Source organism: Nycticebus coucang, chromosome 2, assembly GCF_027406575.1.
Source record: "Nycticebus coucang isolate mNycCou1 chromosome 2, mNycCou1.pri, whole genome shotgun sequence".
Lineage (NCBI taxonomy): Eukaryota > Metazoa > Chordata > Mammalia > Primates > Lorisidae > Nycticebus > Nycticebus coucang.
In genome coordinates this window covers 84,325,356-84,350,658 of record NC_069781.1, presented here as the reverse complement: position 1 = coordinate 84,350,658, position 25,303 = coordinate 84,325,356, and the positions used below count along the sequence as shown (strand labels likewise).

The 25,303-nt window shown below is 35.4% G+C and overlaps 1 protein-coding gene across 1 annotated transcript; it reads right to left on the bottom strand.

The window, feature by feature from the left end:
* Positions 1–3,270: 3,270 nt before the first annotated feature.
* On the bottom strand, positions 3,271–21,264 carry ANXA1 (annexin A1). Its single transcript, XM_053575182.1, has 13 exons — positions 21,084–21,264; positions 15,008–15,087; positions 14,809–14,917; positions 14,187–14,281; positions 13,205–13,318; positions 12,707–12,797; positions 10,651–10,730; positions 10,048–10,104; positions 8,307–8,400; positions 7,321–7,416; positions 6,176–6,234; positions 4,642–4,764; positions 3,271–3,643 (listed from the first exon to the last, which is right to left on the bottom strand). The coding sequence occupies exons 2-13, from the start codon at positions 15,071–15,073 to the stop codon at positions 3,587–3,589; spliced, it is 1,041 nt and encodes a 346-aa protein (XP_053431157.1). The 5' UTR covers positions 15,074–15,087; positions 21,084–21,264; the 3' UTR covers positions 3,271–3,586.
* Between the last annotated feature and the right edge of the window lie 4,039 nt (positions 21,265–25,303).

The window sequence follows — 25,303 nt, the reverse complement described above, 5'->3', positions numbered from 1 at the left end:
CTAAAATTTAGTCAGGAGCCTCTCAAGCAGTTTTTTGATAGAGTTATTAAGTTTAGCACCTTTGGAAGGTATATCAGATAGGCTATTGGGAAGAAATTACTAGTATACCAAGCTGAATTTTGTTGGTTTCCTTTTAGGTGTTTTTTTTTTTTGAGACAGTCTCACTCTCTCACCCTGGGTAGAGTGCCATGGCATCATAGCTCACAGCAACCTCAAATTCTTGGTTTCAAATAGTCCTCTTGCCTCAGCCTTCCAAGTAGCTAGGATTATAGGCATGTGCTACTATGCCTGGCTAGTTTTTTTTCTATTTTTAGTAGAGACAGGGTCCCACTCTTGCTCAGTTTGGTTTCAGACTCCTGAGCTCAAGTAATCCACCCACCTCGGCCTCTTGTGCTAGGATTACAGGCATGAGCCACTGCCTGGCACAGGCTGGAATTTTGATGATAAGTTTCAATTAGGAGACTATTTACAGAGGTGTGGGAAGGATGAGAGAACCAACATGGAATGTTGCAGCATCCAAGGACCAGCAACAGCAGGATTCCTCAGCCAAAGACACAAAGAGAGGAAACAGATAAAAACTAGAACCATGGACAAGTTGCTACCTGACTGGAGTTATAATCATAGGACATAAACGCTAATAATCTGGGAAGAATCATACAGGGAGCAAAATCCTTCCTTTTCATCTCCCATTTCTTGTCAGGTCCTCCCCTAACTTCTGCTTTCAGCCAGAAGTCTAAAACAAGAGAGGTGGCACAAGAAAGTCCTCAGAAGTTACCTTCTAGAGCAGAGCTGAAAAAGAGCCAACAAGGGGGAAGGTGGAAAGAAGGAGAGAGAGACAATAAACAGCCTAAGCAGTTTCTTCAAAATTAATTTGGAGGAGAAAGAGGTGGGGATGCAGGCAGCTTTGTTATTGGCTGGCAGAAATATTCATAACACCTTGTCAGTACTATTACACTAAGGCTGACAAAGATAACTTGATAACTCCATCCTGCCTCCGTGTACCTTTTCCAGGCTCCCTCTGATTTCCCATTTAGGGACTTCTTCCAAATTAAGCACACAGGGAGATATGAAGGAATTCAGAGGCATTAAAAAGCAGCATATTTGCCAACCCATTTGGCTGATTATGTTGTAGGCTGGATTTTCATGACTCTACCCTAGTATGAATGGGATGGTGAAAGGTAAGGTCAGTGATGAAGGCAAAAAAGGTACAAAGAGGTAGAGGGTTAACCTTAGATGCTACTTGGGAATGGTCAGAAAATCGCACACTCTCCCCAAGAATTTTGGGATGAATAAATTAAGTTACTTAATACCTTTATCCTGCTTCATTTTATAAGAACACTCTTATGAGAAAGTAATATTTGCCTTTATTTTTTTTTATGGAAAATTTGTACTACAGCTGATGCTTTCCTTGGAATAAAGGAGTTATCTAAATAAATATCCACCACCTATTCATGAACCATGAAAAATGGAAAGGTTTTGTATTTTGATTCAAATATGACAAACACAAATATGTCCACTTTTTGACAAAGTGTAAAAGCAATTTATTTAATATTTAAACAAATATTTAAATAAACTGAATATTGGAAATATAACCTTTTCAAACAAATAAGATGCAAGATAAAGCAGTTGGACATTCATAACCAAAAAGAAAAAGAAAAAAGAAATAATTTTTTGATCTAAATCTCTCATTATATTAAAAGGTAACTCTAAATGTATGACAAATTTACATAGAAAACTTGTGGCAAAAAACATAGAAAATTTTTTTTGTTATTGTTGCAATTTTTTTTAGTCAGGGCCGGGTTTGAACCCGCCACCTCCAGTATATGGGGCTGGTGCCCTACTCCTTAAGCCACAGGCACCGTCCAACATACAGATTTTTGAGATCTACTGTTAGGTGAAGAGTTTGTAGAAATATCAACAGTATAATCAATACAAGGAAAAACTAATAAACAGAATCTCATTAAAATTTAGAACTTTGCTCTGCAAAAAAATTCTCAAAATTCAGCAATAAAATAAACAATGCTAACATACAAAATAGTGACAACACTAAATGTTGGCAAGAATATGGAGGAAACTGGACCACTATTAAATTTATGGTGGGAAAGTGGAATGCCATTATTATTCTGGAAAAAATGTAGCAAAGACATGCAATTATCATCATGAAACAAAGGAGTTTTTTTTTTTTTTAATTATACAACATATATAATTTATTGTGCCATTTTTCATACAAATACATATATTTGTATAATCTTAGAATTCTAAATAAATGTATATTTCAAAGGAGTAAAATATTCACCATTTACTTTATATATTATTCACCATTTATTTTATATTGTTTTAATTATCACAATAAACTTTTTTTTACAACTGCTTTTTTATTACAAAGGCCAGAGAGGCTCAGAACATTTCTATTAAACTTCAAGAAAAACAATCTGTTAGGCATGGTGGCTCACACCTATAATCCCAGCATTCTGGGAGGCCAAGGCAGGTGGATTGCTTGAGCTTAGGCGTTTGAGACCAGCCTAAACAAGCGTGAGACCCCATCTCTACTAAAAATGAAAAAACTGAGGCAAGAGGATTGCTTGAGCACAAGAGGTTGAGTTTGCTGTGAGCTAGGACACCATGGGGGCACTCTACCAAGGGCGACAAAGTAAGACTCCATCTCAAGGAAAAAAAAAAAAAGGCTCGGCGCCTGTGGCTCAAACAACTAAGGCGCCAGCCATATACACCTGAGCTGGCGGGTTCGAATCCAGCCCCAGCCCACCAAACAGCAATGACAGCTGCAACCAAAAAATAGCCAGGCATTGTGGTGTGTGCCTGTAGTCCCAGCTACTTGGGAGGCAGAGGTAGGAGAATCGCTTAAGCCCAGGAGTTGGAGGTTGCTGTGAGCTGTTATGTCACCGCACTCTACCCAGGGTGACAACTTGAGGCTGCGCCCGTGGCTCAGTGAGTAGGGCACTGGCCCCATATGCCGAGGGTGGCGGGAGGAGGAGTTTTTATTTTTGTTTTCATTTCATCTTTATGAAATATAGCAGATGTCATATTTTCATAACACCAGTACAATAAATTCATTATTATACAGAGACACTCAATAATTTGTAACTAGATGATAAAATGCAGAGTCCATTTTGTAAATCTCTAAATATTCTTCTCAATTCAATCATTGAGTAATTGTAATTTAGAATTCAAGCTTAGGTTCCTTGATGTGAAATTAAACCTCTAAATTACATATAAAGGAAAATCAACATAGAAGCGCCAAAGACACAGAAATTGTTTTATAAAATTATTTTATTTTCTTCTACATAGACATCTTCCCCAAGTAATGTTGCTAGAACGACTTGAGTATGGGGTTTTTTTGTTCAAGGTAAACATATAAAAACAAAAACAAAAAACTAGCTTATCTCTGTTATACAGAGTTGTGATATAAAAAATTATTTATAGGCTGAAGGTTTCAGAAATCAGGTAGCTACACTGTCATCCTCCTGGAGCAACTTTCTTAGGAAGCCTATGTTATAGAAAGAAAAGATATAACTAAAATAATTAAAATATCTTCTGATCATAAGGCTTGAGACCGCGAAAGGAATGTTTAGTTTCCTCCACAAAGAGACACCAAGATTTTTTCATAATCTCCCTTGGTTTCATCCTGTTGATTGAAAAATAGAGCACACTTAATATTTATTCAAAACCATAATCAATATAAGGTATTTTTAAATTCAGAAGAATTACTTTCTTTGTAGACTTAGCTGTAGAGGAGCTCATACATTACCATGCACCAATTCTCTAGGATCTTTGATAAACATATTATTTATCTAATTAAACAATATGGAGAGCACATAACTGAATATTTCTTGATTGCTGTATAAAATTCAGTAGCTTTTGAGATTCAGATTAGAAACTTTTTAAATTAATTATGCTTTATATTAGTGTCATTATTTTCTAAAAATAAAATAGCATGCAGAATTGAATAAGTGTAACATACCCTTATATCATACATGAGGAAATGCCTGATTCACTTATTAGAAGGAAAGAAATAACCGGTTTATGACTTTCTCACTTTTAGTGAGATATCCAACATGAATAACGAGTTGAATTCAAATAGTTGTCTATCTTTTAATATGTTCAAAACATTTGACTTTTCTTTCTGTGTCATTTTTAATATTTTGATGAGATAAATGTAATTTATATATAAAATTTTATCATATATATCAAATTATATTATTATATATATGATTATTATATATTATATAATTATTATATATCAATTTATATATGATAAAATTAAGATAAATATTTTGAATATTTCTAATCTTCTGACCAATGTCTATTACAAAAGAAACCATAATGCTATGTATCTATCCACACTAGCAGAAACCCAAAAACGCTTTGATTCATAAATTTATGCATGGAAAATGAAACGTTTCCATGACCTTGGTTGAAAAATGTACTTAGTAGTCCAATAAAAGAATTCACTAGTAGATTTTACCAGTGGAAGTTTGATTTACTTATGGAGTAGGTATCCTAAAATATTGAATTAATCTTACACATAAAATGTACAGGTACTATAAACCATCTTTTCTCTTTGAAGATATTGCAAACTAAACCTTTGTTTTTGGAGATGGCATTATGAAAATCACAACATACCATGATGGCTTGGCAAAGAGAGACGCCATACATCTTCTGATAGAATGCCTTGATGTCATTCATGTCAATTTCAGAACGGGAAACCATAATCCTGATCAATTCCTTATGACGAGTTCCAACACCCTGGCCAAAACAAATGGTAGTGTCTCATCTTCAGAAAATACTCTCATTAAAGAACATTGTTCTTTAAATTTTAAAGTGAAGCCCTTTCATAATTTCCATAGAGAAACCACGTCCACAGTAACACACACACACATTACTTAAGTCATGATAAAATGACAAGAAATAAGCTGCGATCTTAGCAGTCGGGACAGAGCACTTTTACTACCTCCTACTTGCTCTCCTGCCATCCAGTCTTTCCTCTGACTAGTCAACAATGCCAAAGCCAACTGCCAAATTGTAAATCTGATCTCTAATTCATCTATTTAAAACATTTTAAAAATCTTCTGTTACTCCTAGGATAAATATGAATCATTTTATCAAGGCTCACAATGCCCTCCCTAATTTTATAATTTCTTCCACTGTACTCCATCAGTCTAATTATTCTTGTTGCTTTGCAAGGGTCCTGTTAACCTGTTTTTGCCTTCAAACCTGTGTACTGTTGCTTCATCCTCTTGGCCCACCATTGCTGTACACCCCATCTGTTCCACTGTCGCCCTCACCTGGCTCATTTCTAGTGAAACTTCATGTCTTATTTTAGCCGTGAGCAAGGCTACATTGATTTCCAAAGTCTGGAGCACATTCCTCTCTTTGCTCTTCCGTAGTACCATCATTAACCAACTAAATACAAGGCTAGATAACAGCAGATGTGGGGCAGCAACCATGCTAAGCACTACATAGCAGATCCCAGCATGGATGTTGTTTCTTAGAGGCCCCTAAACATTATTTGAATGGTTAGAGCTCTCTTTCTGCGGGAACCTTTTTGTTTTGGAGTACAAAGGAAAAACAAAATAACTGTACAACTATTCATTTGGGGGATCAAAATATAGATGCATTACCCCATATAATACCTAAAAATACCAATCAGGTCAAAAGTAAAGTTAAAGTGAAAATAGTTGAAGCTCTATCTCAAATACATCTTAATAATAATGTTTATTTCCCCAGTCAGAGAATGGCATTTTAAAAGATTCAACTATTAATCCACAGCACGAAAGACAGAATAATAATAAAGACAAAAGAAACCCAGGAAGTGGAAGATTATAAAACACAATCTTGGTGGAAGTAGGCTAGTAAAATCACACATTAATAGAGAAAATATGTCACCCCTCCTGTGGTGACTCTGGTTTTAAGCAAATCACAAGCCATAAATCCCATAAAGGCTCAATTTATAATCTCACCTATAAAATAAAAAGCACCCAATCTAGCAGAAATGTATTCTAATAACATAGGATATTATCTCTTGCATCAAATAGAACAAGGATGCTCTTTAATGGGAAGATAGTAAATGAGTAATCTTCCATCAATATGCTATTTTCTGTTTCCTCTACAAATAATTCTTCCTCTCAGCAAGGCATATACTGAGAATAATATGTACCTTCATGGCATGATGAAGCTTCTCCGCAAAGAAAGCTGGCTTGCTGGTAGCACACTTCACTGTAAGGCAGACAAATTTTAGTTGACATTTTCACCACAGAAGAGGAAAGATTCATATGAAAGAAACAGGAAGTGCAGAGTTTTCCCACAGTAGTCTATCTCCCATCACTATTCCTCATCCTTCCCCTCCTAATGTGGGACATTTAGATTCTGAGAAGATATGTGGGCCTCTCTATATAGTGGTTTTTGAATGCTCTTTCCTCTCACAACCACCACCAACTTATTGTAACCTTTTAAATCCCACCCCACCCACAACTCCAATAGTTAGTGCTATCCTGAATATATTGCCCTGGGAATGGGAATGCCAGTAGGTGTTGAAGGATATACAACTAAACACTTCTTCATGTTGTGATAAGAATGTTAAAAAATAAAAACCACCCTGGGGTAGGAGAGGCTGACCTATAAAGCAGCACCCACATTAAATTATAACACATGTCAAGTTGTACGGCTCTTTCTCTCATTACTCGAAGTCGTAGCAACTGGAACACTTTGAGAAGTACAGAACCCAGGCGCCACCCTAGACCTCCGAATCAGAATCACATTTAACACAATTCCCAGGGGATTGGTGTGCATAATGACATTTGAGAAACACCGTTTAAGAACATAGATTCCTCAACACTGATGGTCATCTGCATAACCTGGGAGACCTTTAAAAAGTATAGGATTTCAGGCCAACCTGGACCTACTCAATCAGACTCTCAGACTTGCCCAAGGTCATAAAATTAACAAGTGGCAAACCAGTACATGTATTTACTTTCAAATCTCATGCTCTTAATAACAGTTCTCAACTGCCTCTGAGGTATTATGCATAGCTTGGCATAAGTAGGTGCTCAATAACTATATTCCTCTTCTCCGTATTTTTGAAAAGGGGAAATAGTATCTATTGTTATGAAGAAGGTTATCAAACTTCTTTGCCAGCCTTACATGTTGCTTTTATCTGAGTCATGCATGCACCATCTCCAATGTTTTCATATATGTGTATACACACATACACACACACACACACACACATACATATGTATAAGTATGGGACATTCTTAATACAATTTCCAGTAAGAAAACTCTTCCAGCATCAGGACTACGTACCAATGGCTGTGAGGCATTTCTCTATGTCACCTTTCATCTCCAGGTCCAGAGCTTTGTTCATGTCATGCTTACTGTACTTGGTATATTTCTGAAACACTGAATATTAAATTTAAAATAAGAGATGTACAAAACTTTATATTCTTTAGCAAGCTTTAGCAAAATCTGGGCAACTGACTCAAAGAATTCTTTGGGATAACAACTTCAGCTATAGTTTTTAAAGCTGTTTACACAACTAAGCATGATATGGATACTTCCTCTTCTCCTAGGAATGCAACTCATGTGGCCATTTTGGTGTTCCCATATGTTTTGAGAAAATGTTTAGAAGGGTTAATTAACTGTTATTAGAAATGGCACATGATTGACAGTCACAGCAGTGCTCAGGGCACTGCTATGGATCTTCCATTATATAAAGATCTGGGCAGTAAATTTGTCTTAAGTTTAGCATTAGAAATCCGTGTACTATTATGTAATAATGAACTTCAGGGAATCATCATGACTTTTGCTTTACCTTTGCTTTTAAGAGCCTAAGGCCTACATATCATGGTCAAAGGCCAGAACACTCTTCACATTTGTTTTATTTTGTTTTTGTGTTTTTGTTCTGGGGCATCTACATACTCTTTTCTTTACTTAGCAACCAGGTTTGGTTGGTTGGTTTGTTTTCTTCATTGTAATTTCATTTGTTCTGTCGTATGTATCTTTTTTTACATCTATTTCAAATCTTTGGAGGAATATAAACAGTGAAAATAATGAAACTATGTTCCACAAGCCAAAGACATAAAATGTGTTTCAAATACTATAAAATGGTGGCTGTACACAGTTAGGCAGTGGACCGATACCATTAGTGGGTCGGGAACACTATACCCATTTGATATGAGAGTGACGCTGATAACAAAACTTCTCTCTTCCCTTTCTCTCATTTGTCCTTAAAAAAGTAAATTGCATCTTCTATAAACTAAATCCAGAAAAAAATAAATTCCTTTTGTTACCTCTGCGAAGATGGGGATAGCTCCTGGTGGCAAGAATGGTAACGAACACGTTGGCATCTGTCCCCTTTCTCTTTTCTCCTGCCTCATACAAGGCCTGTCAATAAACATAAAAACAAACACTTGACTATCTGCTGAGATGATATCTGTAAAAGAATGTTAGACCTTGTCAAAGACTTTCTAAACAGCTCTTCTGTGCCCAGTACAATCAGAATAAGCAATAAGATCGCAAGTTCTTTAAAGATAGGGACCTTATTTTGATTGTCAAGTATCTTCCAAGGTATCTTTTGAGATGCCTTATAAACACTGGAGACTGAATATGTGTTTGGAGAATAATGTTTACAGAACTAAATCACTTTAAGAGTATGCCATACATAAAGATAACTCCAAGGACATCTCTAAAATAGATTTTTTTGCTCTTTAATTATCAAGTGGGACTTACAAATCAATAGTTTAACCTAGATCTTGCATGTTGATGTTAGAATTTCTGGACTCAAATTCTGACTCTGCAACTTCTGTAATCTTAGACAAATAATTTAACCTTCCTAAATGGCAGATTTTCTTCTTTTGTAAATGAAGAGGGTAATCCCTGCCCTATTGTTGCAAGTATGCTTTGTTAACTTTGAAATGTTAGTTACCATCTTTCTCCTGATTCAAACTAATCTTCGTAGCCTTCATAAAAATATATCTCAGAGCCCTGATAGGCTTAAAATGGAAAGCAAATTCAGAAATGTCCCAAGTAAATAAAAATAATTTTTTAATATGAGCAATTATTCAAGTGCTAATTTTTGTTTTTTAATATTTCTGTTAAAATGATCTAAATCTTCTGATATATACAAAATGTTATTTTGGACTTCTCAAGCAAACTGATCTGATATGTATGCATTTATTCAACAAACATTTAGTGAATACCTATTATGTGCATGCTACTAGAGTGATATAATGAAGTGGAGGGGAGTGAACAAATAAGTTGACATCCTTACTGATCATTGTGATGAATTTAGCTAGAGCAGCAGTTCTCAATCTGTGAGTTGCAACCCACAGGAACTGTACTAAAGGGCCACAGCATTAGGAAGGTTGAGAACCACTGATCTAGAGAATACTGCTTGATGAGTAAGGCATAATGCAAATAATAGTTGGGTGCATTGTTTCAATAGAAATTCCGGGCCTTAAAATGGCATGATTTTTCAAATGTTGACAGTGGAATACCAATATGCCAATAACCATCAATCTCACTGAAACTATATTAAACAATGTATTTAAACATGTTATTATAATTTATCTTATATTACTACAATACTATTATAGTACAGCAATAATATTTCTATAATATAAATCAACATCCATAAACCATTCTAATGTTCACTGTTAATAGAATGTTGGATGTGTTTACACTTTCCAATACACTTAGTAAAAAAATTACTTTTCTCTCTCTTATACCTGGCAAAAGGAAAATTCAGATTTTTTTCAACAAAAAAAATTCTTGGAAATGACAAATCAAATTCCCATTGTTCTCTTTTAATCCTTCCTGGTTTTATGATTAATGAGATCAATTGAAAACTTAAAGACTACATTTGTATCTCTTGGGCTACAGAAAGGTGTGCCTCGTCCATTATGAACATTAATGAGCCACTAAAGATTCTCGGAGAATTCTAAATTTGCTTTCACAAGGAAGGTATTAAGTGGTAACACCACCTAAGGTAGAAAGATTGACTGCAGTAATATTTTGTTCGCACTTGCTTACCCTGGCATCTGTATCAGCCAAGTCTTCATTCACACCAAAATCCTCACTTCGGTCACCCTGAAAGAAATCCCATCTATTGTAAGCTCCTCTCTCATAGGTAATCACAATTTACTGAATTCCCTTAAAATCAGATTTATAACATTCTTTGACAAAAAGAGAGTCAATTACTCATTTTGCAGAAGAAGTCAAAACCAGATTTTATGGGCAACGATTTGGATGTTTATTGAAATCCCTGTTGACATTGGATCCCAGTATTGGAAGTGGGATCTAATGGGAGGTGTTTAGGTTGTGGAGTGGATTCTTCATGAATAGATTAATGTCTTCCCTCCAGAAAAAGCAAGTCTCTCTTGTTTTTTCTCATGCTTTATGATCTCTGCACTTGGCCAATTTCCCCTCACCTTGCACTATGAGTGGAAGCAGCCTATAGCCCTCACCAGATGTGAGTGCCCAAACTTGAACATTCCACCCATCAGAGTCATAAGGCAAATAAATCTGTTATTTTTTATAAATTTTCCAGCCATAAGTATTCCTCTATAGCAACACAAAACAAAGACATTACCCATCATAAAAGAAGAGGCATTTACTGAAGTCTTTGAGTCATACCTTAGCAAGAGAAAGCAAAGCATTCCGGAAATCTCCAGATGTGTCTGAGGTTATATCTTTGGCCAGATCTCTTTTCAATTCTATGAAAAATATAAGAATAGATTTTGCAGTAAACTAGTGATAAATAATGACGATAATATTATCTGACATCTCTATATTGGCTCACAATGTCACAATGTTGAATAAATTATGGAAGACATTCAAAAATATTATCTGTTTTTTAATGAAAAAATGGAGAAACTAGAACAAGTAATTTTTTGATCATTAAATTTATTTTTTATAGGATAATAAGAGAAATTTAGATGATACTACAATTGAAACGTGCAGTCACAAATCTTTGCTAGTTAAGAATAAATACCATAGATACTTATTAATTAATTATATTATTAAATAATTAATTCTGAAACATACCAGAATTTAAGCAATAGGATGAATAAAACAATTGTTTAAAAGAATAAAACAGAGGTATATGTTTGAACACCATTTATTTACCTTAATAACTTTAAACGTCTTGTATGTAATGTAGTTCAGTGTTACGTATACGTGTGAGTCTAAACACCCCTACTTAGCTATATAAAATAATGCTATAATATAGAAAAAAAGGAATTTATAATTAACTAATGCTATGGTTTGGATATGGTTTGTTTGGCCTAGCCAAGGCTTACGTTGAAGTTTGATCCCCGCTATGGGAGGTAGGCCCCGGTGGGAGGTGTTTGAATCATGGGAGAGGACCCCTCATGAAAGGCTCAGTGCCATTCTCAATCTTAGTCCCCTAGAAAAGTGGTTGTTGAAAAGAGCCTGGCACCTCCTCTCCTCTTTCTCTCTTGCTACCTCTCTTTCCCATGTGACCTCTGCGCATATCTGCTCCTGTTTGCTTGTTGCCATGAGTGAAAGCAGTCTGTGTCCCTCATTAGAAGCAGACACCACTGCCGTGCTTCAGGAACAGAACTTCTGCAGAACTACAAGCCAAAAAAACCTCTCTTCTTTCTCTATTACCCAGCCTTGGGTATTCTTTTGTAACAACACAAATGGATTAAGAAAACTTTAAAGAGGGGAAATTAATAAGCGATCACTAGAGTATATCTTGATATAAAGAAGAAATATAGATATTTACTTTTGTAAATTATGTTTTATCAACTAATAATAATGCCTCTTTTGATTATTATGCCTGACGTATATGTGTGTGTGTGTATGATCTTAAACACTGGAAGTGAAATCAGAATTTCAGGAAATGAAGATAAAACCTTCCTTACTTTCATTCCTTTAGTAAGTTATTCTGAAAACAGTATTCAAGCAGTGTTCTAGTCCCCATGCTTGGTATGAAAATCAAGCAGAAAGATCCTCTATGGTGCCAAATATTGGGTTGGAAAAGCAAGAAAGCCAGTGTTGCTCAAGGATATTAGAGGAAAAAACATGGTAAAAAACATGCGGTTACCCTCATCAGTGCTGAGCATATTATTTAAAGGAATAATGAATAGATGAAATGAGCCATGTCTGGTCTTTCATCCTCATGGATCTAACTAGAGATAAAGAGTGGGTCATTTATGCTCAAAATGATGAGGTTAAGTTTTACAGCAGAGAATTACAAACACCTACTTCTTTATCATTGTCAAGGACAAATGAGGACTATTTTGTTTGGAGGATTTTTTTTGTTGTTGTTACGTATATTTTTCAAAATAAAGGACAATGAAACATTTTATGAAATAAATTTTAGGATAATAGAATATGTTTTTAGAAAATTTTTTTAGATTCTATTCTCTAAATTGATGTTTCCATCATAATAATATGTGGCTATTTGTCCTGGAAGAATATTTTCTATTAAAGTACAAGCTTGATGGAGACAAGGACGCCATCTCTTTTGTTATCACCTTAGCAATTTGAATATCTCCTAGTAACAGGGTGTGCATTCCGTTCACATGTGCCAAACAATAAAGAAATATTTTAATACGTAGATTTTCCAAAGCCCCCATAATTAACATCCACATTCAATTTTTAAAAGGTGTATCAAATTTCCTTTCCAACTAAGTCACTTGTACTCTTAAATGTTATGACTTACCATCTCTGTAGACTCTGTTAATTTCTCTGATTTCTTTGTTATTTCTTGATGTCAATATTTCAATCAGAGTATCTTCATCAGTTCCAAGGCCCTTAGTAGAAACAGAAGAAAAGAAGAAATGAAGAAAAACCTTCACTTAAGAGGATCAACTAGTTTTTGTGTCCCCAAATTTGTTTGAATCTGCTATTTAGTAGATTTTACCTACATTATTTAATAATCACAATAAACTCTATTATACTACCCTAAAATAAAATAGGTTTATAGCCAATTTGGGGTAAAGATATAAAAATGAAGATACACAATTAATACATGATAAGGAAGATGTTAGTTTCCACACATGTGTTAATTCATTCATTGAATTATTAGTTCATCCATTCTTTGAATTTCCACTGATTGACAGACACTGGACTAGATTTTAAAAATACTATAGTAGGTAGAAGCAACTTGCCCTAAACATTGTCTTGGGGAAAGGAGTTTTGGTTAAAGTTGGGGAATTACCTTCATAGCAGCACGGAGTTCATCAGCATCAAACTGTGCTGGGGTTTTTAGCAGTGCTAAAGCAACCTCCTCCAGGTGGCCTGTAAGGGCCTTCTTCAGTGCTTCATCCAGAGGCTGTACAAAAAAAAACAGTAGAATCGAGGTTTCTAATGAGTAATGTGCTAGGTTATACAATGTGGTATTACCTGATTCTTAGGTCATTTTACTGCTGAACCCTAAACCAGCCATCTTTAAGAGCTTTGTGCATTTACATACAAAAGTATACCAGATACTTAAGGGTATTATCTTAATCTTTTTAAATCTAGAGAGAATAGAATAAAATTTATGGAATGCATTGATAACTTCTTAAAAGATAGAATTTTTAATCTTTTACATGGAAGAGAAAAAAACAAAACTCAAAACACGAGAGGAAATATTTTAATAGAAAACAGTGGCAAAATTGCTTTTACAATAATATATTAATAATGTTTCTAATCTTTGAGGTTTACACTTATCAAATAAACAGTGTAATCAGACATGGATATAACAAAGTTTTCTAATTGCACTGCTTTTAAAAACTACCCATATTTTGTATAAAAGATATAGCACTTATTTTTAGAGTAGAATTATATGTAAACTTCATAAGCAGATATTAAAAACATAGTTTCGATTTAAATTTTAGCAGAAGATACATTTCAATCAGGACAAATTCTTTATTGCCAATTCCAATCTTGACCGTATTTTTTACGGTCAAATCAAAGATTTGTTTCCAGAATCCCAAATCTACAAAGAACTTACAGCAAGACGACCAATGTATGAAATTAGTAAATTTGATAAAATTACTCAATTACAGCAAAGTCGATAAATACTTCAATCCCAGTCTCACTTGTAAGGGGAAAACAGTGGTTAGAAACTGACAAAATTAGATAACTGTGCTTCAGAACCCATGTTTAAGCATAAACATGACAGAAATTAAATACTTAAATTTACCATTCTAACCTACCTTTCCCTTCTCCTGGAGATATGCCGCTTTGATCTGTTGACGCTGAGCATTGGTTCTCTTAGTTAATATGTCAATGATGGTCCCTTCATCTACACCTAGAAATAAAGGGACAGCAGTCTTTATCAACTGACATAAAATGATTCATCATTAAGATGCTTCAAAGGACCTTCCTAATAAACGAAGAAATAGAAATATTTCAGCTTAGGATATAGATGTGACACCACATATCAAAGAACCACTTAGGATGACATTTTATTGATTTATTTGAATAAGAAATGAAGAGGCAATTAATATTTCCCCAGCCTTCAGTATTACAGTGCGATCCTAATTCAAACTCTAGATGTGAGCAGTGATACTGAATTTCTGCTGGAAATGAGCTGGTGAGAAGCGCTGTAACATCAGAGATTCCACTTATTTAACCAAATTTTCTGAGTCCTGAGAAAGGAAGTATGTTTTCACTTGACCAAGAAATATTTTTATCTTCAAAATGAAAGAGACCCTTTCTATTGTTCAGATCTGTTTGTTTGTTTTACCTCCTCTTTTAATTCTGAGATCATGTCTGTTTTTCATCACCATTCACACAGCCATTCTGGAGGGGTCTGTTTTGACGAATCGTAATTACCTTTAACCGTCAGGGCTTGGTGGATGGCAGCAACATCTGCAGATGGATTGAAGGAAGGATAGGGGCTCACTGCCGACCCAGGACCACCTTTGGATGATTTCACAGTATTCTGAGGATAAGAGAGGATTAGTGTCCATTCATTCGTATCAATTTCTATTTTAATATTGTAATTGAATTGTTTTATTATCACTTTACTTACAATGTACTGCTGCTCTTCATTTTCAATAAACCAGGCCTGCTTGAGGAATTCTGATACCATTGCCATTTTTAAAGAAGTGTCTAGAAAGAAAAGGAGTAGATGCTTTTACAAAATGAATGTACCACACCCCAACATCCACCCCTGTCCCCCACATACACAGGGCACAGCATTATAAAATAGCCTCACCCTTTATTTCAGGATGACATTTAGGAGCCTGACAAACTGCAGGACTTAGACTTTCTCAAAAGACCCCTAAAAAGAAACCGATGGGCTCCACTCAGAAAATGAGCTCCTTCCTGGCATATTCAGTCCTCAACTTTAGTGATCAGACAAGTATTACAAGTAAGCACATAGGTGGAAGGCAGCAGCTGGTGGATCACTTCATTGTTGGGTATTTACAGACTACCCGCCACACGCAAAGCTCTGAGGGTACAAAAACAATGAAATGGCATCCCTGCCTCAGGCACTTAGACCCAGTGTGTTCTCTTCAGAGAAAACACAGGGCTAAGAAAACGTCTTGGAGGTGGCCTGGGTTGATCCAAGCCTGTCTTGAAATGAGTCAAGGTTAACTTGGCAGAAAAGCTAAAAGAGAACAAACTGGAAAGAAGTTTGACCTATTTGGAATGCTGAAAGAAATTTGCTGGAGCAAGAAATGTTGGCAGAAGCTGGAAGCTTTGGAAAAACATGAATGGGTTTTTATAGAGAAAGCAGAACGATTTGGTTTACATGCATTTCAGACAGATCATGCGTGCTACATCATGGAGAATGACTAGGAGATGGGCAAGATAGAAGGTTAGAGCCCAGTCAGTCGGCTGCTAGAGATCTATGAAGGATTAATGAGGCCTGGACAAAAGGAACGGCTAGAGAAAACAGCATAATGTTCGCATCTTAAGGTGAAATAGTCATGACAATCTGCAGGAGGGATTCAGATTTAAAGCTGTAAACTGTAAAATGATAAATATGGGTGATAGTTCTCCCCCCAAAAGTTCAGTTTCCTTTTCTATTTCTTGGTAGAAAATTATTTCAGCACTTTTAGAGCAATTACTACCCTCACATTTCTTCCTATTTGAACTAAGTACTAGTCCTATGTTTTTCCATGCAACATCAAAAGACCTGGGAAAAGGATAATTTTATGCAAGGTTTTTTGTTCTAACAGGAAGCACTGGGGTGAAATTGTAATAAGTATACCCTTCTGCTAAACTCTATCTTAAAGAAAATGTCTTGAATTGGTTTAACAATATTTCTGCTTAATGAGATATGTGTATTTTAAAACATGAAGTATATTAAATTTAATGTGCTGTCTGATTTCTACACACACACACATGCAAAGCCATCAGTGATCCTTTATATTTAGGGATGTGTCTTTCCAAGCCGAGGCTCAAGGTACACACAGATCTATTTCTCCACATCCTTTTGTTTTATCCCTCTGGAGACTACTGCCAGGGATGCTGTGAGGAAGGTTGGAAAGATAATCTTGCAGTTTTAAATTCTTGGTATCAACCTAAGTGATTCACGAGGAGTAAAATCCAATACTTCACATGGCTTCACAGCATGTTCAGACAAAGTATCTCAATTCACACCTGTTAAAAAATCATCATAGTTCCAAGTAATAAGATTAAATGTATGAGGGAAATAATATCCAAAGCAGAAACTATCTCCACTTAATTATCATGGGGATTGTTCAATTTACTATTCTGTCCTTCATAAGAAGAACTAATATTTTGAGCATTAGTTTAAAGTAATCTATTCCCTCCAGTAATCAGTAAATTTAAGATTGTTTCCTGAGCTAAAGTCATGATGTGCAATCTTGTACAAGGTTCTATTTCCCATTACAGTCTGATCTGGTGCAATCACTGTTGCCACAGAGTTTCACATTCCAACTGCTTAATTGGTACACCCAAAACTTCAAGGCAATTCTGGCAAAGTTTTGGGTATTCAAAATTTCCATTTTTATCACCTCATTCATGCCTTTGATAAGTACAATCCTCAAAATGAGTGATGTAATTGGTCACTTGGTAAAATACTTCTCCGTCACTTACAAATACATGTTCAAAAATTAATTCCATTTGTTTCCTTTAGCAAAGAAAATCTTCACAAGACAGAAAAGACTAAAGATACTGTCAAACATATATGACAACAGAGTCTGACATCAAAATAAAGTTTATGAAAACTTTACTATACCTGGCTAGTTTTTTTTTTTAATTTTAAAAAGTACTTGCATAATGACCAATTTCTTAAAAAAAAAAAAAACTGAGAAAGTCTAGGATAATAACGATATTGCTATATTAATTACATAACACAAAGTAACAAAACTGAGGAAGTTGAGTAATTTATTTAACACAGAAAGTGTCCTTAGGGAAGACAACTTCATGACTTACATCTCTTGAGTTCCTACCTTTTAGTCTGAAGTATCTGAAGTTCCTACCTTTTAGTCTGAAGTATCTAAAAGCATAGTCAGGTAAAGAAAAGCAGCCACTATAGAGCTTTTCTCAGGAGATCAATTAGAGAAAAATGGAAGCACATTCAGTTAAATTCACCCCAACCCCTTAGCAAAGTTTAAACATCATGGCAGGAAGTGAGAAATTGCTCTAAAGGAAACAGATTTTATCATATCCTGCTAGTTAAGTGCCCCAAATATCAATTGCATGTTCTAACAGAACTTCTGAGAAGTTGTAACATATCTAACAAATACCACAGCAAAAAAAAATATTTTGGACAAATTTTATTGCTAAACCATTCTGACTGTTTAATACCTGCACTCTGCAGAAAATCAGCCTAACATAAGTTCACAAAAGATTTTCTTTTTTTCTGTCTTTTTCTTGTAATGGTTAAAGGCTGTACTAGAATTTTATTTATTTATTTGTTTATTTATTTTAGAGACAAAGTCTCACTTTGTTGCCCTTGGTAGAGTGCCATGGCGTCACAGCTCCCACAGAGCAACCTCCAACTCCTGGGCTTAGGCGATTCTCTTGCCTCAGCCTCCCGAGTAGCTGGGACTACAGGCGCCCACCACAACGCCTGGCTATTTTTTGTTGCAGTTGGGCCGGGGCTGGGTTAGAACCCACCACCCTCAGTATGTGGGGCCGACGCCCTACTCACTGAGCCACAGGCGCCACCTTGCACTACATTTTTGGAAGTCTATTCCATGGACTTATTTTAGCTTAGTACAGATTTCAACTAGCTACCAATAAGCCCTAAAAGCAAAACTCATGTCAGTGTTTACCATCGGCTCATTTGAAGATGAAAATGGACATTTATACATAGGCTGGCAGATGGAAACTAAAATATTACACATTTCTTCTAATTGTCTTTCTATAAACATGCCTTGCCTACCTTTCTCAGCTTATCTGTGAATTGAATGTGTGGCTTTCTGAAGATTAGCATTTTTGTATATTTACGTATTCTACAAGAGCCCTCTTTATTTGTCCATCCCTCTCAGCCTTAGGAAAGGCTATTTCCAGAATTTGCAACAGAATAAGCTGGGTTTTGTATTTTTTTACACCTTTCTTGTTATGATCTGGATCTATGAGAGTTTTATGATTATAGTAGGAGCAGCTATTACCCCTTGCACAGAACAACAGACTTATCATTATGCTACTTTCCCATTTGGAAAAACAGAGTGTAATTTTCAACTGGTCTCCCAGCCAGTCATGGCAAGAATCAAGACATAAATTCATGCCTTCTGATTCTAAAGTGTTATATGGTCTTTTAAATCAGTGACCAAACCACAAGATTAATGTTATTTTTTAATTACATTCATTAACAGTCAATCCACAGAGACTATGCCAGGTTTCACCCCAGCCCTAGGTAGTTTATTTTTTAAATACTTAGTCTTGTACATAGCTTTTCCTCAAGGTGTATTTCATCAGCCCTTCCCGGACCTTCCCTTGTGAGAGCAATTAGACTGTACTCTAGTGTGACTTATAAAGAAGCCATTTAAGAAAGTGACCTCATTAACGTTTTGCTTCTAGGCTTTTGGAGAGGGTGTTTCCATTGCCTGGAATGCTCCTGTCTCCTGCACACTCACATCTCAGTGCGTCACTAATTGCAGCTTCTGAGTGAGGTCTCAGGGTAGCGCCCATCAGTCCTCTAGAAAGCCTTTACTAGTTCCTCAGCACCGAGTCTGATGACCTTCTACGTCAACCTGACTTTACCCTGACACCAGTCCTATCATTGCATGTTATCACCCAGAGCGCCCCCTGAGAGCAGCACGATTCATTAAACACCTCCAGTCCCTGCTTACATGCCTAGTATTTGGTATGGTAATAAATATTCATGAATTAATAAATAGTATATCATTGCTAATATTTTAGAAAAAAAAGTATACATGCACTAATTTAACAAACATCTTCAACCCACAACCGTAAGATATAAAAATAAGAATCTAACTGTTCTGGGTCTTCCTTTGATTCTCTTTATCTGGTGATCTGACCTCAAGAAAGCACTTTAACTTCTCCAGAGTCTTCAGTTATAAAATGAAAACACTGAAGTAAGTAGTACCTAAGATCCATCACAGCTGGGAAGTACCAACCTCAAATTTCCCCTCAAGTAGATGAAAGTGAAGGATAATAAAGGAGGGCATTGTGTGAATTAGATCTGTTCTGATCTTCCTGATAAAAATCTTTTTGATTTTAAAGGGACAGGAAGTAGCTAACTTCAAAAACTGTTTATGGTTTATAATAGATGCATTGATTTAGCTCTGCTTTTAAATATGTCATACATTAATAGATATAAAAAGAATGACAAATAACCTGCCCAGTCAGCAGATGTCATAGACAGGAATCAACCTTTGTAACCCTTTGCTTTGAAAAGTATTTAATGAGTGTGAAACTCTGGTTCCTTAATAATGTTATTATTAATTCTTTTGTCAAGAGCAGTCATAGATGGCTTTCTGCCAGATGCTTGAGCCTGGGGCAAGGGTGGTAACTTCTGGGGAAGAGGCCATTTAAGAATTATGAAATGGGCACTTTACCACATTTGACTCATTGGCAATATGCCTTGTCTTACAGCTACCAAAATACATTCCTGTGGAAACAGGGGAGCCTTGCTTTTTCAAAATTCATATATAATTTTAGGCATCAAAGTACATCTTAATTAGCTAGCATTAAAATTTAGAAACCAACTTAATCTTTAACATTTAAAATGGACTAAGGAAAAGAAATCCTTGAAAGAACATTTGTAATGAACAATAGCCAGATACATGGTTCTGTTTCATAATCTCTCACTTTTGCCAATGTATCTGTCCAACACCAGTAGAAACTCTTCTTTGATTGGTCTTGTGCTTTTCTAAGGAGTTTTATGGCCATTTGTCATCCAACAATTAAGTAGAATAGTTTTTCGAAGGCCCCATTGGCATTCCCATGGACTAACTTATCTGACACCACCCAGGAAATATTCTTTTCCCTTTAGGTTTTTCAAATAAGCTCTTGCAATGCCTGTCTATGACACAGAGCCTACAGGAAAAGGAATGTGGTCACACCTTCTTTAAACACAAGTAATAAGCGGACCTTCTTATTTTAAACTGCATGAGTAAACATAACATTAATTTCAAAATGTTAATTATAAAGGGCATGATTACCACTATGAGGTCTGACTCTATCTCGTTTTCCTTTCAAAAAAGGAAAATAAATTAAGGAAGTCTTGCTATTTTGAAATAGCTGCTAGCCACCCCTTCTGCCTCTTCAGTTCTCTCCGTCCCCCCCACGCACCCACCCTCTCATCATAATTTGCCTGTAAGGCACACACAGCTCTCAGAAACTTGCATTCCAAGGTCAGGAAAAGGAAAAACACATTCTTTCCTTCTTTTCCATAGTAACTCACCAACAGTACAATAAGCTAGTATGAAGCAAACTTACCATATTTTAAAAACTATATTTCTTTATTAAGTAAAACAAAACATTACAGTTTATAATTCCTAATATATGAATACTTAATGTAATTCTATAGAGAGATTTATCAAAGCTTATTATCTGCAACTAGCCACAAATCCTATAGAAGCCACAAATCACATTCAACATACTGATGAGAAAAGTTTTCCAAACCACCAAAAGTAACTCAAAGGGAAACTGAGACTCACCTGTGTTTCTATCCTCTTCCAGAGAACTAAACAGAGATTCTGCTCTGAGGGTTTCTAGCAGTGGAGGCTTGGGCTTCCGATTTTATAGCGTTTGAAAGGAGGCCACACCTAGCAACCAGAAGTTAGTAATTGGCTGCCTTCTGTTTGAAGCACAAGCTCAGCTTTGTCCAAAAACAAAGTGAAACAAGTCTTGCATAACTCACTAAACCAACTCAGCCAGCAGCACAGGGGAAAAGAGAGGGAAGGACAGATTTTTGGCCCCTTTTTAGTTGACACCTTTTTCCCCCCAGAAGAGATAGAATGCAATAGATTTTCAAGTACGGGGTATTATCTGTCCTAATCCTATTGCCAATGATTGGCGCATTTTTTTAGTTAAATACGTTGTATGTATAGAATAGAAAGTGTATTAACTTCAAAAGCAAATACAAAACCTTAGGTTGAATTCCAGCTCCACCACTTAATGTTACACTTATACCACTGTGACTGTGGAGATGTATTACTAAATTATTTAATGATCCTGTATACCTGTGTATGTTTCTCTTATTTATTTATTTATTTATTTATTTATTTTTGAGATGGTGTCATTCCAGTGCCACAATTAGAGTGCAGTGGTAGAGTGGCGTCACCATAGCTGACTCCAACCTCAAACTCCTGGATTCAAGTAAATCTCCTGCTTCAGCCTCCTGAGTAGCTAGGAATATAAGCTCATGCCACCATGTCAACTAATATTTCTATCTTTTGTAGAGATGGGGTTTTGCTCAGGCTGATCTCAAATTCCTGGCCTTAAGCAGTCCTCCTGCCTGAGCCTTTCAGAGTGCTAGGATTGTGAATGGGAGCCACACACGCGCAAGGATGCTGGCCTGTTTCTACTTTTTTACGGCTGCCTACCCACTGGAATTCCTATGACATTTTAGAAATAACATATATTTATAAATTTTAACGTTATGCAGTGCTTGATAATTTTCTAATTATCTTTCACTAGCATTTTTTCTGCCTCCAAAATAAAAGACATTTTTGTCTGCATATAGATTTTTGATGTACGTAAAAAATAGAAAAGAATAAAACTTCAGATTGGCTCAAAATTTATACAAAGTGAATGAGAGAAATATGATTGTTATGATATTCAAAAAAAACATTGGCAATAGAAGAAAGCCCATCTACATTCATTTCTTTTAAATAAAATCAGTAACATGCAAATATCGATACAAGTAGATCCTTGCCATTGTAGACTATTTGAACAATGAAACAAGGAACTGGAGCCATACATTGGAAAGCTTCACGGAGTAAGCAACTCTCAGGGAATAGGTACCATAAGAAATTTCCTACCTGATGTAAGGAAGGGAAGTTTGTTCTGGGAACCTCAATAGTGATTCATTTTTATTCCTCATGAAAGATTGCAAAATATTGTATGATGTTTTCATTAAACTATGCCCAAAGGTAGACTCTCACAGCATGATGGTTCAGCTTATGCTACGCTTCCTGGTTTCCTTCCTTTTCTTCTTTTCCTCATAGATGTCTCAGGTAACTGTGTGGATATCAGGTTTAGAGAAATAAATGAAAATAGTGCTGTAGGGTTCGCAGTATTTGTTACACATTCTACATTTTCAATTTCAGTGAAGTCGACATATCCTGAAGTAGGAAACCATCGAATCTAAATTTGTGAAAATGTCAATCTATGTTTTTGGCACCTACCATACCATAGTCCATATGTGTATATTGAAAACCAGTTCATTATCTACTAACGAGTTAACGTGTTGCCATTATTACAAACTGACCCCGATAGATGTAGACTAGCTTTCTAATGCCATACTTACATTGTCAGCTGAGAAGGGGAAAGATAATTATGCAGTCTTTTCTTTTCTTTCTGTTTGCCCTTGTATTCATATGTTTAGTAATGGAAAACCTGGAACATTCTTGCACACTGACACTCTTGTAAAAGAAAAAAATAAAGAAAAAAATCCATGTGCTTTGTGCAAAATATAATAACCTAGTGTATATGTATATATGTGTGTGTATACACTTATAGAAAAATCGTGAGAGAGAGAGAGCGAGATGGTCTCATTTTGTTTTGTTTTTGTTGTTACTAGTCACATAAACTGAAGGAGACTGCTTTATATATTTAGATCTGTAATGCATTGACTAACCTATAATAGCAACCATAAACATGGTACTTGAGGCAGAATTAAGGAAAAAAAGTTCAAAGAACATTTTTCCAAATTTAACTTCCAGATGTAACTCTAAAGGCAAGGGAAATTCCCAAATATAAAAAGAAAAGAAAGTTACGTATAATCTAGGCATATAGCTATGCATAATCTGTTGGAATTTTCTTCCCCCAACAATAATAATGTCAAGTGGATTTGTGGCAATAAAAGAACACATAATAAAATATGTTATCATTAACAGCAAGGGATAATCATGGGTTAAATACTGTATGCGAGGGAAGTGCCACATACTCAAGGAAATGACTCACCACTCTTGCTGTTTCTAGATGGTGATTCATCAGCTTTACTAACTTTGCAAATAGAGAGCAAAAAAATGGAAAGAAAAGACTGTTAAAAGCAACCACTTGATGTTATGTTCTCAAAGCATATTTATTTCTGCTCTTTTCATGTAGAACTTGATAGTGAAGAGAAAACAATGATATAAAATATCGAGTTTCTCACATACATCTCATAACTTAACAGAGCAGAAGTGTTTGCATAAGATTCTAGCAAAATTTTTGATTTCCGTAAGATGTACCCTCATCCTTTCTGTTAAACTCTAAGCATTCCTTTTCATGTGGAAGAAGTGGGATATTCTGACTCATCAACAACGGCATTTCACTGAAAGTTGAAAATCTACCCACAGCCACTATCCACAGAGAATAAACCTCATTATTTTAGTTTGCATTTCCAATGGCCCACATTAGACCATGTTGAGAACTAATGTTCTTGGTGCTTTCCTCTTTACTTCTGGATATGTCAAATAATTATCACACATGCACACACTTGGTTATTGGGATTATTATTGTTCTGAATTTATTCCAAACATCACATGAATTAGAGATAGGGAAGTATTGTTTTTTTCAAATTTTACCCCCTCAAACTAGTAAAATAGCACATAGATAGCAAGGGTAAAAGAAAAAGCATCTTTCTTGCACTTCACTTAAAGAAAAAAAAAAAGACAAAATTAGCTGTGTGCAAACTTGGAGAAGAAAGTTTGTTTTCTTAACACATCTACTATAGGGAGACAATTGGTTAAAATGTGACAAACTAACACTCTGGTAAATGATCTTACTTTCTGTGATATGGATCCAACAAGAAAGAACCAAGGGTATTAACCTGTTCCCAACAAAACAAACCAGGGTGTGGAGTCACTGAGACTGAAAGTACTTTGGAAAGATAACAGAAGTTTCTTATTAGGTCTTCCCCAGGAAGACAATGTTGGGGATTTGAAGACCCAGAGCCATCTGGAGCAATGTGTTTCAACCATTAGGTTAAAAGTATTGGTGGATTATGACATCAGTTTACTTTATATCAATCGATGTTTAAAAACAATGTAGAAAGCAATAGAATAGAATAAAAAGGAACAAAATGGAAACTCTTAGGAATGTTTCATGTATATATGGGTAAGTATTATTTTGAGAACCTTCACTTACAGTGTTATATACATGTGTGTTTGTGTGGTGTAAAGATATAATTGTATTCCAACTGAATATTATGCCTAAAAAATGAAAAAGATAAAATGACTACTACTTTCCAAGAGAAGTAGGAAATAAAGGCTATATTTTTCTCATTATATAATCTAAAGAATGTAATTCTATCATTAAGCATCGTTTATACAATGAAAATTAAAATAATGTTTATATTATAAAAAAATAAGAACAACCCAATTATGCTTCAATAGAAGTATGGATTAGAAACTTTATATATTATGAATACACTAAACACATCAACACGAATAAATACTGAGCACATAGTGTTGACTAAAAAGTCCAAAGTAAGTATGACACCACTTACAAATTTTTTAAAACATCAAAATAATAATATATATTCCAGAAATGTTTACATATAAAATAGCGTTTTAGCAGAATGTTCAAAAAAGATAATTCCCCATCACCACTCTGGATAGAGGTCAACCTTGAGGGGAAAAGAATGAAATGGCACAAGATATAAAGTTTTCCTCAAATCTATAACTTATTATTTCTTTACATAAAGAGTGTTTGTTAGGGCTGCACCTGT

Coding starts and splice junctions, on each gene's coding strand:
- ANXA1 (XM_053575182.1), bottom strand. CDS start 15,073: ATGGCAATGGTATCAGAATTCCTCAAGCAGGCCTGGTTTATTGAAAAT. Junction 10,731..12,706: donor TAACAGAGTCTACAGAGATG/GTAAGTCATAAC, acceptor TATTTTTCATAG/AATTGAAAAGAGATCTGGCC. Junction 8,401..10,047: donor TGGCTGATACAGATGCCAGG/GTAAGCAAGTGC, acceptor GTTTATTGACAG/GCCTTGTATGAGGCAGGAGA.